Here is a 19,451-nt window from a genome sequence, read left to right on the forward strand (position 1 = left end):
AATGACATCACGATCGATGTTATCTCGCGTGCACGCGGATGTTGTGTATGTGTGTAATTTAACTATATTATATATTCTTAACTTATAAATATATTCTTAACTTATTATTCTTAACTTATTGTACAAATTATAGCGTATAGAATTGAGTATTTCGAGAATGGCTGTTATTAGGCAATTACCATAAAATGTTTTCTAATTTTCAGTAGTAAATATCAACATTATTCCTTTTACATTCAATTTATATATATATTTCTCAAACTCTCTCTCGAGAAAATCACTATATTTATTAAAGCAAAGTGTAATGCCTTTTTGAGTTATTAGAATTTAATTGCAAAATTCAGAATTCACTGTTATTTCTCTATATAAGACTATAAGACGAAGAGCAACTACAAATTACAGTGCACTTCGCGAAAACATTCCGAAGGCCGTTCCACTTGCCATTTTAATGGCCATATAGTTCTTCGCTTGCGCGATAGCGAGGCGAAGTAGTAAAGGGAATGTCGTGTCTTTATCGTGGCTGGTGTACCACACCATTGACCCCGCGCCGCTTTAATAAAGCAGCGGGTTTTCGACTCGATCTGTCTGGACACGCCCAGTGATCCTTTCACGCTCCTTTTCCATCTCCCCGTCGCCTTCCCGCTAGTCTATCTCCCTCTTTCTCTTTCTCCTTTTCATTCTCCCTCGATCTCCTCCCCCCCCCCGCCGGTCGACGCGCGCGAGAAACAAATTTCGATCATACTTCTAACTTCGTTCGGGAGAAGATACCGCCGCCGCGCAGCCGCCGCCGGGGATCTTTCGGGAACGCACGAAGTTCCCGAAGTAATTAAACAGGTATAGTTTAGGGGGTCGTCTTCGCGAGAAAAAAAGATTATACACTTCGCCTTAAACCTCGTCGGCCGGGAGAAGTTTCGTGCCACGGGTGGCTCGAGCGTATCCCCCTTGTATCATTAAAACATACAGTTTCAATAAAAAAGAAGAAAACTGGTAACAAATTAATACTACATTGAGTGCAAGTAATTATTGGGTAAACATAAGTACAATTTAATTTTTATTATATCTAAAGGTCATTAATTATCATTAAAAGCATTTTACTAATTTGGATTAATTTTCATTAAAAGTATCTTAATAATTTGGGTTAATTATTTTCTTGAAGTATATTTTGATTATCATACTGCTCACAGTTTTCTCTCTCTCACAATTAGCTCCTTTTAAAAAAATTTCTTGTATACATAGAAACTTTAATTAAGTTGCGAAGTAGATACTTAAGCAAAGTATTATAAAATATTCTCAAGTAACTCTATCTTTTTTTTATATTCCTACACGGGAGGAACGATTTTGCTAGGTCAACAAATTTGGATCTGCACACGGAGAGAACGATTTTGTTGAAAGGTCTAAAAATTTTGCTGAATACAGATCTGAAAATTAATTCTTGTTGAATCATCAAAAAATTTTGTTGGAATGTTAAAAATGATAAGCATTGCTATAAAACGTTTTAATATTCTAGCAATTATTTTGACTTTCCAACAAAATTCTTTTGATTATTGAGCAAAAATTATTTTCAGATTTGAATTCAGTAAAATTGTTCTTTCCGTGTGAAAATACAATAACTTCGTTAGATTATCAAAATAATTTTGTTGAAAACATGATAAGCATTGCTGTAAAACATTTTTCATAGTCTAACAATCAATTTGACTTTTCACCTAAATTATTTTAATGATCCAACAAGAATTATTTTCAGATCTGTATTCAAGCAAAATTTTAGACCTTCCAGCAAAATCGTCCTTTCCGTGTATTTTCTCTGCATCGCCCTGCATGTGTCCGCAAAGCTTTTCTTCGGAAAGCTAAATAATTAATCCTAGAACTCTCAACAAATCCAATAAATTTTCTTCGGAAATTTTATTTTACGTTCTTCACTTTTTTCGATACCTCCGCGCGAATATCCTTTGCCGTTTATTACAAGCAATACCCAAATGCGCAAGTTTCTCTTCGCGCTTTCTCCGCGCTTTTTCGCGATACAAATTCGCCATCGAATATTTCACCGTTCTCTCGGCGATGCGCTCATGGACTACGAGCCGTTGCGGTAAACGAAAGAAAAAAAAACGTGGAGAACTGGACTCGCTCTGAAGGAGGACTAGAAGGCCCGAACCGTTCGAGGAAACCGAGGACGAAATATTCTGGGCGCGCTCCGCTGAGACAGGGACCTGCAATCACCGTTTGAATCTCTGCCAAGTGTTGCCGCTACTCTCTCTCTCTCTCTCTCTCTCTCCAACTTCCCGACGCGACGGCTCCTCCGCGGAGTCCAATCCACCGCGACAGCTTCTTCCTTCTTCGAGACTTCGGCATGTCGTTAATAATCGCGCGCCTTAATGGGTCGTTTCGGCGAGTTAGTTAAACGTCCGTGGATACGCTCGCAGTGTGTATTCGGGTCAAACGGCATTCTTCGTCGATCGTAATCGCTCACACGTGCTGCATTTCGAATTATCTCGAACTATCGTTTGCGTGACTTTGATAGAAATATGAAAGGAATAACAAAGGCGCGCGTCTCATTCAAGAGAACAATTCTCCGCATGTTTTCCTCGCGAGAGAATAGAAAGATGAAAATAAGCATTTACATTTTGTATTGAATGTGTTTACAGTATGTACATTTTCACGCGAAAGATTATAATAATTTTGTTGGAAAGTTACAATGATTGCTAGAATATCAACGCATTTTATGGCAATGCTTATAATTTTTAACTTTCCAACAAATTATTTTGATGATTGAACAAGAATTATTTTTAGATCTGTACTTAGCAAAATTTTTAGACCTTTCAACAAAATCGTTTTTTCCGTGTAGTTTATATCAATTCGGTTTGAGTTCTAAACATACGAATGATCTTTCTCGTTTCAGTGAATCAATTTAGAAATATAAGAAATATAAAGATTGCATGCGGGGGGGAGGGGGGAGACTAACTTTCAAGAAAATTGTTTTACCCTTCTTTCCTTGTGCAATCCGCTGCACTTTCCATTGAATGATAGACAAGAAATCTAGAATCATATGGCGTAATAATAATACGTAATATTATGAAATCGCGAGATTATTGAGAACAATTCATATTGCCGCAGCACATATCTGCTTCATCGATAACGATAGTAATAGTCTGGCAATGAGAATTTCTCTCTCTTTCTCTCGTCCGTCTTAATATATAACATCACAATAATACTTTGTTACCTTATCTCATTATCAGCGATATTGAATGCTCGCTAAAGCTTTATTCTCCTAAACTTTTGGAGAATACACACGGATAAAGCATTCGCGTGGGTGTAAAACAAAAAAGTATAATACAGCGAAAGAACAGTTCTGCTGAAGTGCTAAAAATTGAGCTAGATACAGATTTGAAAATAATTTCGTTGGACCATTAAAATAATTACGTATAACGTCCAAGTTGTTAGAATTTTTTTTGCAACATTGCTCGTTATGCTTGAGCGTTCTATATAATTATTTGGATTATTTTTTTATATTAATTATAATTAATCCAACAAAATTATTTTTATATCTGTATTTAATATTATATCTGTATTTTTAATTTGGAAATACTTTAGCAAGCCGTACAAGATCCAGAAATTTTGTTGAAAACTCAAAAGTGATAAGCGTTTTGATATTCTAGCAATCAGTTTCAGAATTTCCAACAAAATTATTTTGATAGTCCAAGAAAAACATTTTCAGATTTACATCCAGAAAAATCCTCTTTTCCCTGTACATGAACTATTGAATATGACGTTACATGCGGGAGAATTATGCGCGATATTTGTCGCATTTCGCGAAAAATTGTTCCACGTAAGTTATCGGTTTGTATTGTAAGTTGTCGGGGCGATCGTAACAAGGCATCGGGAAAATGTAACATTAGGAAAGGTGGGTGGTACAAGGAGCGACACGTGCGTACACGTATGACGCACAACGAGCAGACTATCTTAAAGCGCCTGTTCCGCAAGAAACACACACACCACGTGCACAGACCGTGGGGGCCTCCCGGTGCTGCACCGTTACGTAACGTTCCGGTAGGGCGTGTTCTTACTGATAAATTCCATAACGATCCGAGTATGCGATAATTACGATTCGTGATCGAAAGATCAACTGCGGGGAAACCGACTTCGTCGATCAAGCTCGGGCCGGTCGAAAAAAGAAAATGGAATCCGGCTGGAAAAAGTTGCGTTACCGAGTCGCATTAATTTTAAGAAATACGGCTGGATCTCGATAATTTCGTATCGGACTTCTCTTAACGAAACGCGTGCGGCGATATCCGTGTACGCGAACCGATATAGCGCGTCTCGAGCGTAACGAAGTGCGCGCGCGATCGCATCATGTAATTAAATTTCTGAGCGGCTTGCAATATCGTAAAAGGAAAGAAACGACAATTGATCGAACTTTATATACTTTATTGTCGTGAACTTCACTTGCTACAAAGATAGACAATCTGGAGAACTACAAATATTGTATTTTGTTCCTTTGTCGTCTCATATAACTTTTGTATTACTTTTTAATATAATACTTACATTGAGATATATGCTTCGTTATTTTTAGATTATTCGACACGCATTGCGTTATAACTTGTCATCTATTTTACATTTTACAAGCTCAATTCAAGTTGGAATCCCATATCTGCTATACGGAAAGAACGATTTGCTAGAAGATCTAAAAATTTTGCTGGATGCAGATCTGAAAATAATTCTTGTTGTACCATCAAAATAATTTTGTTGGAATGTAAAAAATGATAAGCATAAAATGATGCTATAAAACGTTTTGATATTCTAGTAATCATTTTAATTTTCGCACAAAAATATTTTGATTGTTGAACAAAAATGATTTTCATATCTGGATTCAGCAAAATTGTTCTTTCCGAGTAAAAAAAATTAAGGGGAGTTAATATTTTATTAAAACACTTTCGTTCCCTTCGATTCGTCATTGTTTGCGGGAACTTTATCAAAACTATCCATTCACATTTTTAAACTTTAGTCATTATCCGTATGAACCGTCGAAAAGTTTGTCGATTCTTAACGGTGCAAATATTTGTCCTCAGACTGCATCAGTCTTTAAATTGGATTTCCCCTCGTATCATCAAATCGAAAGAAAGTTGATTTTCTCATGACCTATTTTAAGCATCAAGAACTTCGATCTGCCGAATATTACGTTACAGTTGCGGTTGAAAGATGATGAAATGTGGTACAGCATGTCCAGTTAAATGCCTTATGTTGGCCAATTTCTTGCGGAGAACCCGAATAATTTGACATACGTATATGTCCAACGACTGCACAGTTAAATATTCAATCATCGGCGTCTGCGTATAGCAAGAACGCGGTACGTATGCGGAAGATCATTGAAAAATTTTGACATCATTGCGCATAACTCTAAAATATTCTAGACTTTATCTAGAATATTATGTTAAGCCTTCGATCACATCGACTAATCGTAATTACCCTAGGCTTGATAAACGCAAGATACTTAAAGGAATAAGCTCTCTAAACGGCGAGCGGCTTCCGCTTCATAAATCTAGAGATTCCATATATACGTATACATACACGGAAAGAACGATTTTGTTGAAAGATCTAAAAATTTTGCTAAAAACAGATCTGAAAATAATTTTTTATTAAATCATCAAAATAATTTGTTGGAATGTTAAAACTGATAAGCATTGCTATAAAACGTTTTGACGTGCTATAAAAAATTTTGATGTTTTAGCATTTATTTTGACTTTCGCACAAAATTATTTTGATTATTGAACAAAAAAGAGTTTCAGATCTGGATTTAGCAAAAGTGTTCTTTCCGTGTATAAGCTCGCTCGTTACGCGAGTTGCGTCAGCTCATTATTAAATGAAACCGAAGTTTTCGGTAGCCGTTTAACGTGAGTAAGCACGCGTAACAGCCGCGGTGCGCGCGGCTGACCCACAAAGCCCGATACTTTCAAGTATCTCACTCGGCGAAATAATTCCAATAATTCCGCAGTTGGTCGACGCGCGCGTTCTATTTCTGGCCCATTTAAATTCACTGCGACAATCTGGTTATACTTGTATACGTCGATCTATCAATTATGTAATTACGCCGCGCAAATGGCACACGCGTTCTTGCCGCGGGGCGAAGGAGGAACGCGATTAAAGTGGAGCCTTCAATTTTCAGGAGGAATCCACTTGTTTTAAATCACCATAGACGCGCCGCTATTACCGGAACATTCACGCCGCGAAATTCGAAGTTTCAATGACATTTCATCGATCATCGTAAATCTCTCGTATTCACCGTGCGAAAATATTCCAGGCGGTAATTTTTTTTTTAATAGGATTAATTTATCTAACCGAATATGGGCGGAAAATTGTGCATAAGTATGACGGTATGGAAGAGAATGCTTATTTTATAAAGAAATATATATGATCCCCGTGTTAGAAACATTCTTATGGAATACTATCACGTATAGCGAAGGTATATTATTTCGAAGATATTCCCGGCGAAATATACGATACTCGTGTCTTTCGTGCCAGTCGTTTTATGCGGCGGTAATCGCTGTCCACATACCACTCGGCGCGATTTATAAAGCAACAGAGTGAATTTGCTAAGTTAAGTAGACCTGCCAAATAACGCAGCTAGAAAATTTATCCGCTCGTCCGTCTCTCACATACCTATATCCCGTTTAATCTCGCAGCTATATGACAAATTACCTGTCCGCTTAATTCATTTGGCGCGTAATTTTTTATTCGTCTTCATCTCTTTCGAGTTATGTCTCCGATAACGTAAACGTTTATTTTCGAACAGAAAAGGTACACGGAAGGAACGATTTTGCTAGAAGGTCTAAAAATTTTGCTGGATACAGATCTGAAAATAATTCTTGTTAGACCATCAAAATAATTTTGTTGGAAAGTTAAAAATGATATAAGCATTGTTACAAAACGTTTTGTTAATCTAGCAATCAGTTTGACTTTCCAACAAAATTATTTTGATTGTTTAACAAAAATTATTTTCAGAATTTGTTGTTGGAAATTTAAAAATAATTGTCATAAAAGGTTTTAATTTAACTTTCATACAAGAATTATTTTCAGATCTGTACCCAGCAAAATCGTTCTTTCCGTGTAAGAGAATTCAGAAATTTTAATCCACGATTCTGAAAAGGTATTTTAACTGATTTCATAAGAACCGGGATACATTTTATAAATAATATACACGAAAAGATTTTTTTCGAAGATCAAAAAATTTGGATCTGAAAATAATTATGTTGGAAATTCAAAAATGATTGTTGGGAAACGTTTTGATTTAACTTTCAAACAAGAATTATTTTCAGATCTGTATCCAGCAAAATTTTTAGACCTTCCACCAAAATCGTTCTTTCCGTGTATAGATATGCTTTTTAAATATCAATGCGATGCAAGAGTGTACGAACGTGAAGCGATTTTAATAAGGTACCCGAAATTAGACTTACGTTATTTTTGAAATAATAAAACGACTCGCGTAATTTCTGTATATCTCACTCAATCCGGAAAAAGGTGAGCGATGAATGGAATGACAATCTGACCCATTCGCGAAATTCTATTGATCACACACTCTCCGCAGTCGTACACTTACATCACCCCACCCCTCCCCCGTGTTACATTATGTACTCTATCTTTATCACGTTTACCTTTACCCTTACCTGTAATGGGATAACGAGTTTATTGCCGAGCGGCGGATCGGCTCGATCGCCGCGCGACGCGATAATGCACGTTGCCGCGCGCGGTATACACCTTATTAGACCGTATTTTATCATCTCTCTCTCGTGCGCGCGCGCGCTAACTTTCACGTTTCATGCAGAAAAACAATTATTTTCACTATCGCGCGCGGCCGCGACTGTATTCCCTCGAGGTCCCCGATAATTTAGCTTTACGTTGTTCAATTTCGTGCCCGATAACTCTTCCCTTCCCACCTTTTCCCGACATCGGCCTCTCTTCTCGCGCCGTTCGCGCGGCGCGGGCAGAAGGAAACGCTAAAACACCTGTGTTCACACCGAGACGGTGCAGGCCTCCTAAGTGGATGTATCGACCTACCTCGAGGAAAGAGCGAGAGACCGGGGTCTGCTCTACGAGCGCTCCCCCGAGCGCTAACCCGAGCGTTTATTAGCGCCGGAGCCTAAATATGAACAGCTGGCCTACACCTTGTTTGACTACGAATTGCCGGCTGTCGATGATAATGATTGGAAGTAGCTCGCACTCGGAACGCGCGTGTGCGCGCGCGCACGCGTGCGCACGTGTGCACTAATTAGAGACTTTCATGGCATTTTCACGTGACGATTTTCAGAAATTGATAACGAAGGGAATTTACTGAAAAATTTCACGGATTGATCGTCGACCAAAGTCTATCGCGAATTATTTTTAGGGAAAAAAAAAGAAATAAAATTTGTTACATCAAAATTGTATTTCTCTTGAGGAAGGAAATAAATGAATATGTTGTTCAATCGAATTACGATTGACGGCTCATTTCGTCTCTCACGCGATTCTCTGATTGACTTTCCATTTCTTCTTCTTCTTCTTCTTCTTTGCCTTGGTTGTCAGATCCGTATGGATCTAAGTACCATAATTATTGTAGTTCCCGGAGGTCGTAATGCTTGACTTCCAGGCTTGTTCTTTTCTCGGTAATCTAAATAGTCGGCAATGTTGTCTGGGCCTAAGAAAAGGGAGTCTCCCAAATCTCGAGCTCAACTTTAAAGATTAATTTCTAAAATCTCATGCGTTTTCTTAATAAATTCTACGATACTATGAGCTATTTTAAAATTGATATTGTCGATCAGGTATTTCATAGTGAAAGGACCCTGAGGATCCAATGAGCGTTTTGAAATTAATAAAGATCTTGGGGTGGTCCGTTAACGGACAACTCTCCACTTAATCCTCTCTTCAAATTCTCTCCGCTTCTCCCCGCGCTTTTTCTCGCGCCGGGCGTGACGTGACGTCTCGCGCGTTCGCCGGATTCCCGAATAATCGTGCGCGTTCGACGATGAGAATAGTCCTGGTTGCCGGCACGGGAATGCCGACGACGATGACGACGACGACGACGACGACGACGACGGCGGAAGAACCGTTAAACGACGGCACTATTATTGGAAGCGCGGGTGGAATTACGTTACGCTTGTCTTTTATTAGCCAACGCCGCAGCCGCCGCCTCGCCTCGCCTCGCCTTCACCCGCTTCTCGCACGCGCTTCTTCCTACTTCAGTCCGTCGCGAGGCAAGACTCCTGCGGGATGACTAAGGTCCGCCCGCTCTCTCTTCCCTCTTTGGCACCGCTCCAGGACTACTCTCCGCCGAGAGATAGATTTTACCCATGACTTCCTTTCTCTCTCCTTCCCTCTTTATCTATCCATCTATCTTCCTTTATCCCTTTCCGCCTCTCTACGTCTCTATACGTCTATCTTTGTCTGTCTTTCTCTCCAGTCTTGGCACAACCTTGGCCAAGCAGGTACTGCTGTCATTGCCACTTGGAGTGGATTCTATCTCGGCGAAGATCTTTTTTCGACGGAATAATCTACGAGAGACGAAGTGCCTCATTTTGTTCGCCTCTAAACTTTTTTTTTTTACGGTGTAAGCTAGTCTATTCTTGACACACAATTCCCGCCTCGTGCTTGGAATCGATGCAATATTTTAAATGCATCGCGATTAAATTAAATGCAACATGTAATAGATATTCATAATTATATTTGACGCAATTGGACTTCCTTGCATTTTTGAAAAGCTCACGTAAACTTTGCGCGTACATATGTAATTATATATCTATATTGAAAAAATATACGTCTTTCTTTTTTTTTTAGTTTATCGGAAACTTTCGGAATAGGTGCACTTAATTGGTGCACTCGCTGTTACGAAGGTTTCGACCGTTACAGGTTTCCAACGTAGATCATACGAGATTTTCATCGCCGCTAGGATAATATCTGCATCATATAATTATCGATAACCAGAACGTTGGCTGCAATAAAGTGCAAGGTGCTTGAGAACCATTTCTCGTAGTATTGCAAATGTTAACCGCCGCAAATCATCGATGGAAAGAACGATGCTAATTTTATTGTGTATCACTATAATTTTCACGAGCAAAGTCTCTCCTAAGCATTGATCTCGCAGATCTTTTTTTGTTAGAAATCACAAATTATACGAATATTCAACCTGTTTTAGCTAACATAAACATTTAATCATACAAGCATTACAAAAAAAGAAAATAAGAAAAGTTAAAATTTTGCAATAAATTTTGCGAGAAATATTTCGATGGCACCAATAAGATAAAAAATTAATTTTTCTAAGAAAACTGGCATGGAAAGAACGATTTGCTGGAAGATTTAAAAATTTTGTTCGAAAACTGATTATGCTATCCTGGTAGAATATTAAAATTATTACAGAAATGATTATCATGTTTAAGTTTCCAACAAAATTATTTTCAGATCTACATATATTCAGCAAAATCATTCTTTCTATACCTATAGATATAATAATTGTTTCTTAAAGCTTTTCTATTCGTTAGTTACAATAAAATACCGTATTAAATAAATTAAATATTATCTGAACTAAAGATAAAAATTCTTGAATGAAAAATTTGCAATAAAAAGTGCTTGGAAGAAATGCTGTTATATAATACTTTTTATTAATATATCATTGAACAGAATCTTTTAACAATTTAATTAATAAAAATTAATAAAAATTTAATTTCTTTGCCTCTTATTGAATCATGTAACATCGAGATTTAAAGGATTGTGACAAGTGCAGTAGACCCTACCATTTGCCACAATCGGTATCGAATTTCTCCGCTCTTTTGACCGCCTCCGCCAAATTTTCAGACCTTCCTCCTTTAATTATCGAAGCGCGAAGAGAAATCGCAAATAGTAGTAGGAATATATTGCTATCTACCACGCGTGTGTGTATATGGTTCCTCGTGCACATATATATATATACCCATATGGTCGGCGCGGCAGGATTTATGGCAACGGCTCGACTCCCTTGCGAACGAAAATGCGAGTGGAAAGTGGCCTTTTGCCGCGCGGAACGACTCGTAAAATTCTAATCTCGCATTATCTCCTGGCAGCGTATACGTACGTTCTCCTTGCATATTTCGCGTTAACCGCATTATACCTCGCGCGGCGGCGACGGCGGCGGCGAACCAACGATGGTGGCGGTCGGCGGATCGAGAAATCTAACGTAGGGGAAAGTACGACATAACGAATCGCGCCGGGTGAATTGCTGTGCGCGCGCGGAGTCGTTCGCAGCGTGCGCGCGCGCGCGCGTCGGCGTTCGGTATCGCTAGGATTTACACGCCGACCCCATTCCACCGTCCTAAATACGTTGTTGCAAAGTAACGCCGCGCTCGCGAAGCTCTAGACCGCTCTATAGACGCGCGACGGATCGGGAATCGCGAGTCGACGGGTGAATGGAATCGGCGGAGTCAGATCAAAACCGAGAATATCGTCGCCCCGATGATATATGAATAAAATAAAGAGCGGATATAATCGATCAAACCGCACTCGCGTGCCCCGCTCGATGTGGCACGCGAGTGCCTCGGCTCGGTGGGCACGCGGATATTATTTTAGAACGATTGATTTTATATCCTCGATAGCATTGGAATTGAATCGACCGGTTTCATTCTGTCGCTCAGATATACGCTCGGATGAACGTCGTGAAAAATTTTGAATCGCGCTATCTTCTCTCTCCTATTATATTTTTAGACAAATGAATTATCTTCGTTCCTATATGATGATTTCATACACGGAAAGAACGATTTTGCAGGATACAGATCTGAAAATAATTCTTGTTGGACCATAAAAATAATTTTGTTGGAAAGATGATTGTGCTAGAATATCAAAACATTTTATAGCAGTGTTTGTCATTTTTTTGACTTTTCAACAAAATTATTTCGGTGGCTTGAAAAGAATTATTTTCAGATCTGTATCCAGCAAGATTGAATTCTTTCTTTATAGGAAGCACCACTTTTCGAATGGCCCAGGATATATCGAGACTTGAATTATGTTGGTTCGCGTCGTGTTTCCAGATCAACAGTTTCCACTCGAAGTAACGAAATAACCATCGAGATGTGGAATCGCGTGTCGTGGGAGTGACGCGCGCCACGAGGTGTCTTTGAAATTGACTTGTCCCCGGGAGAAAGTCGCCGTTTCCATTCGGCCGCGCGCGCGCCGTCCTTTTTCCAATTCCCGGTCGATTACGCGCCGCTGAGAATTGCACAATCGGTATCGGACGATTTGCGGAATACCTCCCTCCCTCCATCCCTGCCTCCCCCGGAGAAAAGCGCGGAGACGTAAGAAACGGGGAATCGGAGATCCGCGATGCGGATCGGAATCGGAACCGGATCGTTCGGTAGGTAGATACCCGGGTTTTTTTTCTTCCCGAGTTCTTTCAGCCGGTCTCTCTCAGCCAGACAGTCGTCTTTTGTATCTTAATGTCGAGATATTGCATCTTGGCATTGATTAGATATGCAGGTTCAGCAGGTTTCAACTCGAAATCAAACGCACTGCCTTATATACGTTAATATCTCGACACGTGTCAATTTAGAGTTGCGGCTGGAGTCTAAAAATGCGCTTTATAATGCTTCTTTTTCTCGAAGCGTTCTGCAAGCGAGATTCTTACTTTAACCGTTCTCTCTCTCTGTCTCTCTCTTTCTGACTGAACAATTTCCACACGGAGAAGTCCGAATCGCGCGATACGCGTCGGGCCGAAATCTCAGCTTTCGATAAAAGTTACGAACGTGCCGCGATACCGGTATCTGCGGCGTTTCGTAATGAATCGGCTTAATTAAAAGCGAGATTATTTAACGAGGACCCCGTCGAACGTCTATCTTTATCCGAGCGACTTCACATTCGGCAGATTAGGCCTGCCTGCAGGCCCTCGCCTCAATAATACGACTGACGAGCGCGAGCGCGCATACCACGTCCGACTCGTATCCTTCGGAATTTCGTATTTGGCGAGGATATCTTCGAGAGAGTCATCGAGGCGTTCCGCACGATTGACAGGACGATTCCTGGGGACGAGCTGCGCTCCGCGGCTTTTCGCTTCAGCGACTCCCGAGAACACATACAGCCCCGCCGAATAATTGAATCGAGAATCGCGGCGTCAGTTGCAAGAGCGACTCAACTATAGCTATTATAATATAATTAAAATGGAAGTGTTTAGAAGCTACTATAATATATTTAAAATGGAATTGTTTAGAACAGTCTGTACTGTTAAATCTATAATGTCAAATTTAACCCTATTTAAGTCGCTCTTAATACTGCTCTTAATAAAGTTATTTTTAATTAAAACAATCTCCTATCTAAAAAGTGCATGTAAAATGCACTTCTCGAATTATTTGTTGTCGCTTTTCCGCGATGTTGATTGGTTGTCTCGCTGCGCTTACTTCGTGTAAGCGGCTACGTCATTGTATTTTGACAGTTGTATGTATTGAGGTTGATGTAATTGTAAATTATAATAAGAAGTGTTAAATAGCGCGCGCGCAGCGCGCGTTTGTAGTGCTAGTGGAATTTTAAATAATTGATTTAAAATGATTCAAATTTAACCCAATTTTGGGTTCCATTGTTTTAATTAAAAATAACTATATATTAAGTAGGAGCAGTGGCGACCTAAATAGAGTTAAATTTTGACATTATACATAGATTTAACAGTGTACACATCGAGTAAAACTGACTTTTAAAATTTAAAGATCAGAGAAAACGATGAATTTTTAACAAAAGGTAATATTTCTACTTATGGATCATAAACACGGTCGTTAAGTTTGAAATCTGATTTCTAAATAGAAATTTCCATTTAGGAGCGATGTTCTAATCACGAATTTTTTCAGAATAATTAATGTCCTAATTAGAACCAGAATAATTCACTGCATGTCGTATCTCTCCGAGTACAATTAAACAAGTAGTAAAATAATATTACAATTGATTTTCACTACCCAGAAAAGATGTATGAATATTAACGGAGGAATTGTCTCTGATCCAAGCCTGCTGTACAATTATCCTTATACATTACGATAATTTTACACAATACTCGTACTATTTCGCACAAAGAGCGGTATCGTTTTCACTGAGCGTGAAAAAGTATCAGCGTGCAGGTTATTCAATGGTTTCGAGATACCATGCATGCGTCGTGTGACACGATGTATCATTTCATTATGTAACGAAAGAGCATTCCAAGCTATATAACGGAGCTATCTCGTTAATTATCGTAAAACACATCCGCTGCACACACGTCGGGGAATATTTACGAACTCTTTCGAACTTTGACGGTACGAAAAAAAAAGAAAAAAAAAGAGAGAGAAGTCGTCGCGCCGTGTGTCGTAATGTCGATTCGGCGCGATAGAATCGCGCGCTTCTTCGACAAGGCGCTATACGTATACGAAGGACGTCTTTATATTATTTTACAAGCCGCGCCATTAAACGTGACATGGCCCGTGACTGATAAGTGGCGCGGGTGGGCTTTTGACCCGATAATCGCGACGGCCCGATGACAGCCGTCGCGATTAATTATCGCCCGGGATACCGCGCCGGATGTTTAGACGTTTATAGGGCCTCGATTGCGAATCCCCGGCCGCGCTCAGCTCTCGCTTCTCACTCTCCTCTCCGTGTAAATTCCGAGAATAGGATTATAGCACGCGCGCGCGCGCCTCGGATTCGCGCGCGTATTGCGCGACCTCGCCGAGTCTCGTGCAGGCGATCGCCGCGCGATTTTTGCGACTCGCGAATTGAGTATGGCGAAGCGACACTTTTGACGTCGCATTCGTCGCGTGTCTCTGGTGCCTCTGTCAAATTGTAACGTTATTATACTGTTACGCGAGCGGGAAGTGTATTAATTCTTGACTCCATCAGCGCGTTTCAAGCATTCCGAAAAAAAAAAAAAAAAAAAAAATTTCCACTCCCGAAACGATCTCGGTTTCCTCGACGACGGCGGATTCCCGCGGACGATCGAATTTCGCCTGCCTGCAGGCTATCAGGAACGCGCGACACGAAGCGCGACATTGCACTTGCATAACTTCGCGATACGTTCGCGTTCCGCGTTTCCACACATCGCGACACGACATCGCGCGTCGTCGCGGCGTGGGACGGCACGGCGCGACGATGCGACTCGAAAACAGCCGCAATTCACGCGTGTGTGGCTCCTTAACGCCCGTCTCGCTTCGACTCTCCTTCCTTCCATTGAAATTCTTTAGCAGATCTGCGTACTAATGCCGGGCGTGTGTGCACGGTGTATATACGGTATGCAAACAGTGTGAGATGGAAGCGGCGCGGCGGAGTGGCTGGAAAACTTTAAATTGTCTTGCGTGAAGGAACTCTCGCGCGAGAGGATTTTTAACGTTGCCATAGTACAACCCTTTACATAAACGTAAAGTTCCTTACATACAACTATGTATGTTTCATGAGGATCCTTTAAAGAACTGTTTATTGAAAAGTTATTTTCTCCTGCAGAGGCAGAAGATTCTCAATTTGATTCCGCACAAAATGGAGATTCCGCACTGCGGAGAATTGATAATGGCTTTTTAAAGTTTTTGATGAAACTCTTATCATCGGGGATCGTTTTTAAGAGTAAACGATTTTAAATATTAATATTCTCTCAGAAGATTTTAAATTATATTGCTTCCTCAATTTTATTTCGAGAAATGTTTGTGTTACAATTCAATCAATTCGTGCTCAATCATACCAAATACGATTTTACTAAAAGCTACTGATCCATTTAATTTAAATCAAATAAACCAGCGCGTCTATCTTTTTAATAAAATGTCGTATGATTAAGCACGAATTGTAACACAAACATTTCTTGAAATAAAATTACAATAATTTTCTAAGTAATGTTCTAGTAATTATGAAAAATATTATCACTTACAATGCTATGATAATAATATCAATGACAAAAATATGGAAATACTTAAATTTTATTTATCCAACGATTCTAACTGTTCACTTAACGTTCATGCGATATAATTCGAGATGAAAGCCAATTTGTAAAAAAAAATGATCCAATTGTTGAAATCTGCGAACAAATGATCTAAGATGTTCTATCCGCGCGTCTTTGTCCTACGGCCTAACCTAGGCCAATAAATTTCGCTCGATTGCCAGAGACGCTCGGTCGTTTACCTCGTCCGCGGCGCCGTTTCCTCCTCCGGAGGAGAACGATGCACCGCCGCGCCGTGCGTCTAATTTTCATCCTTTTTTCTCCCCTTTGTCCCCCCCTTCTCTCCTCCCTTCTCCCGTCAGCGCCTCTCGTCGAGCTCGCTTAGAAGGAGGCGCTGACGACCGTCACGGAAATAGAAAGCGACGCTCAGACCCGACGTCGTCGACAAGTTCGTCCGCGTTGAACGCCGGTCCTCTTTGCACTTTCCTCTCCCGCGGGGAGACCCGTTCACTCCGCGGCGGCGACGACGATGACGGAGACGGAGACGGCGACGACCCAGTCACGGAATTAGGCGACGACCCCGCGGTCGTCGATCGCGCGGGGAACAGCCGGGGATGATCGTTAATTCTGGAGATTCGGCTTCCCCGGCTTTTGTTTCCGTCACCGGCCGGCGCGCGTCAACGCCGCGTATTTATACCTACACACACGCGGCCGGCGACATCCGTCAGATATTTGTCACTTGCCCTAACGCATGCACCGTTCCCATTCAACGTCCTCCCTCGCTCCCTCCCACGGGGACCTGTGTGTAATATAGGTGCACAGCTTGCGAGCTGAAGAATCAATCGCGTATAGTCATGTTTGCGCAAACGGTCGCGTCTCTGACGCGGCAACAAATTTATATGCAGTCACATGCACACGCGCGAGTTACAACGTAAGTCAAGATTAAGGAACTCGTATAATTGGTTTGTGTGTCGCCGCGCACTGCATCGCGGGACCTGATCGGCGTTTATCGGAGACACCGAGATTCCTGCAGAGGACTGTTTAATGCGTACTCTATAACGACCGTTAATTTGATGCTGCGGGATTTTATTTTAGCGTTTCGAGAGATAAGAGTCGCGGTGTTACGGCGCGACGTAATACGTCGTGTAATTAACGAGCGCGAGACGACGCGCGCTAATTACCATGAGCACTATTCCCGTCTCTCCGATCGCTTGACGAACGAGCCTTTAATAATCCGGTTCGCGCTTTCACGAGGGAGGACGACTTCTGCAATGCGCTCGCGATCGTTTCTCCTTAAGCAAGCGGAATGCTTCCGCCGTTGTGCGGTCACTCGTCACTCAACGTAAATCTTCGAGACGCGAGTTCGATCAACCTTCAGGCATCTCGTTGAGAGACGTCGAGACGCTCGCTAATTACGAGAAAAATCCTTCTCACTTTCCGATGACGAAAGAGTCGGAAGCCAGTCTTGAATGTCGTGGAGTCAGTTCGTTATTACCGAACCGCGAACGCGTAAAATAGACGGCTAAATAATCGCGCTTTTCTAAATAGAGCGACAGGTTCAGAAGAGTGAGACGGTGAATAGCGCGAGACGATGAATAGAATGTTGTATTCATAATAATATTTGAATATACAATGCATCTTGATCAATATTGCATGTACATGCATCATGGAAGAACGATTTTACTGGAAGGTCTAAAAATTACTCTGAATACATGAAACTGAAAATTATTTTGTTAGACCTTTTAATATACTTTGGAAATTCAAGCTAATAGAATATCAAAAGTCTAATCTAAACAATTGTTTTCAGATCGTCTTTAGCAAAATTTGTAGATCTTTCAATAAAATCGTTATTCTTTCTATATGCGTATAATATTACAATTTCCGTAATTTAATTATATTCTTATATCCTATAATGAATACATTTTTATCATTTTTATCATTATTTTTTTAAGAATTAATAAAACGTCTTAATTTCACAGACGCCTATACACTGAGAGAAAAGATATACTAATGGTAACAAAAACAGAAAATTATTCACAAAAGTCAAGTTTTATTCTAAAATTTTGTTAAAATAGCAAAATATATAATTAAATAAGCAAAATTTGGTATAATTTTTGATTTAACAACACAATTTTATTTGGTTACTCACATTTTGTACACAGTAATATAAAATTGGGTTGCAATTACAAAATAAGTTTTCTTTTAGTAAGTTCAACAAAATAATGTAATTATTTTGGTAATTTTATTCAATAAATTCAACGAATTAATATCGACGTGTTAGTTTAGTTGGTCACATATCAACACATAGTTTTGGTATCAGTAACAAAATTTTGGTTCATACTAAACTTTTCTCTCAGTGTACACTTATTGTTAGTTAGATACAGATCTGAAAATAATTTTGTTGTACCATCAAAATAATTATCTATACGACGTTCAAGCTGATTATTGGAATGTCAAAACTTTTTCAGCATTTCTGAGCTACATAATTATTTTGATGGTACAGATCTGAAAAAATTGTTTTTAGATTTGTATCTAAATACTTCAGCAAACACGCTCTTTCCGTAATATACTAATTTTCATGTTTTGGTTGATTCGGCATGATACGAAATTTAATTTTCTCTGTGTGTAACTTTAAAGAATGAACGGAAGAGATATGACTGTTATCATTTTTACTCATATAAGAGATTCAAATTTAAAGCACGAGTTTATACGCGGTATCTTTAACATTGTGAGAAGAATAAATTGGACCATGTACAAGAGCCGCGGAAAGTTTGCGGATTAGTGAAGGTCCTTTTCGAATCTGTTGCAGATCCTTGGAGATTTTTCACCAACACGGAAAGACGCATTCGGAGCTTCTGAAAGCCCAACGCAACGCCGGTGGCTGCGGATTAGGGGGACCACTGAGATACCCGAACTCCATTATTCTGTGGCTGCGCTGCAATAAGGTACGCTCGACGTGCATGGCCGCGGCATTTCTTTCGATAGATTAGACCTCGATACGTCGGCGATCGATATTACCTTACCGTCACGGGCAGAACGTATGATGTATTATCGAAATAACGACGGGACTCTGTTGCCCTCTGTTTGTTGGGCTTACCCATCGCGCTTCTCAGACCATTACTTGTCGCAATTTGTCTCTGCCAGTATATTTTATTGCTTTTCGATTCGTCTTCCCTTTGAGGGTAAATTTCACAATGGGCGTTTAGACAAAATAGCCGTAACACTTGGTAAATAAAAAGGACGAATTAACGTGTATTGATTTTCGTGCATAATATTACATTAATAGGTGACATAGAAACCTAGAGACGCTGTTTCGCATTTATACGGACAGGTAAAAAAATGTTATCTGAAAATAATTTTGTTGGAAACTCAAAAATGGTAGGCATTGCTGTAAAACGTTTTGATATAATTTTCAACAAAATTATTTTGATCCAACAGGAATTATTTTCAGATCTGTATCCACACGGAAAAAAACGATTTTACTGGATAACAGAAAATAATTTTTGATGGACAATCAAAATAATTTTGTTGAAAGGTCAAACTAATTACTAGAATATCAAAATAATTTTATCGGAAAGTTAAAAATACTTATAATTTTTAA

General features: G+C 39.9%; 1 protein-coding gene across 1 annotated transcript in view; it reads left to right on the forward strand.

Annotated features, from left to right (window-relative positions):
- Positions 1–19,216, forward strand: part of LOC105454558 (tRNA dimethylallyltransferase, mitochondrial-like) — a 54,647-nt gene extending 35,431 nt beyond the window's left edge. Inside the window, exon 4 of the mRNA XM_011697233.1 lies at positions 18,660–19,216. Within this exon, the coding sequence (XP_011695535.1) occupies positions 18,660–18,840 (181 nt within the window). The 3' untranslated portion in view covers positions 18,841–19,216. The remainder of the gene's footprint in view (positions 1–18,659) is intronic.
- Positions 19,217–19,451: the final 235 nt, after the last annotated feature.

Source organism: Wasmannia auropunctata, unplaced genomic scaffold (assembly GCF_000956235.1).
Source record: "Wasmannia auropunctata unplaced genomic scaffold, wasmannia.A_1.0 LD335983.1, whole genome shotgun sequence".
In the NCBI taxonomy this organism is placed as follows: domain Eukaryota; kingdom Metazoa; phylum Arthropoda; class Insecta; order Hymenoptera; family Formicidae; genus Wasmannia; species Wasmannia auropunctata.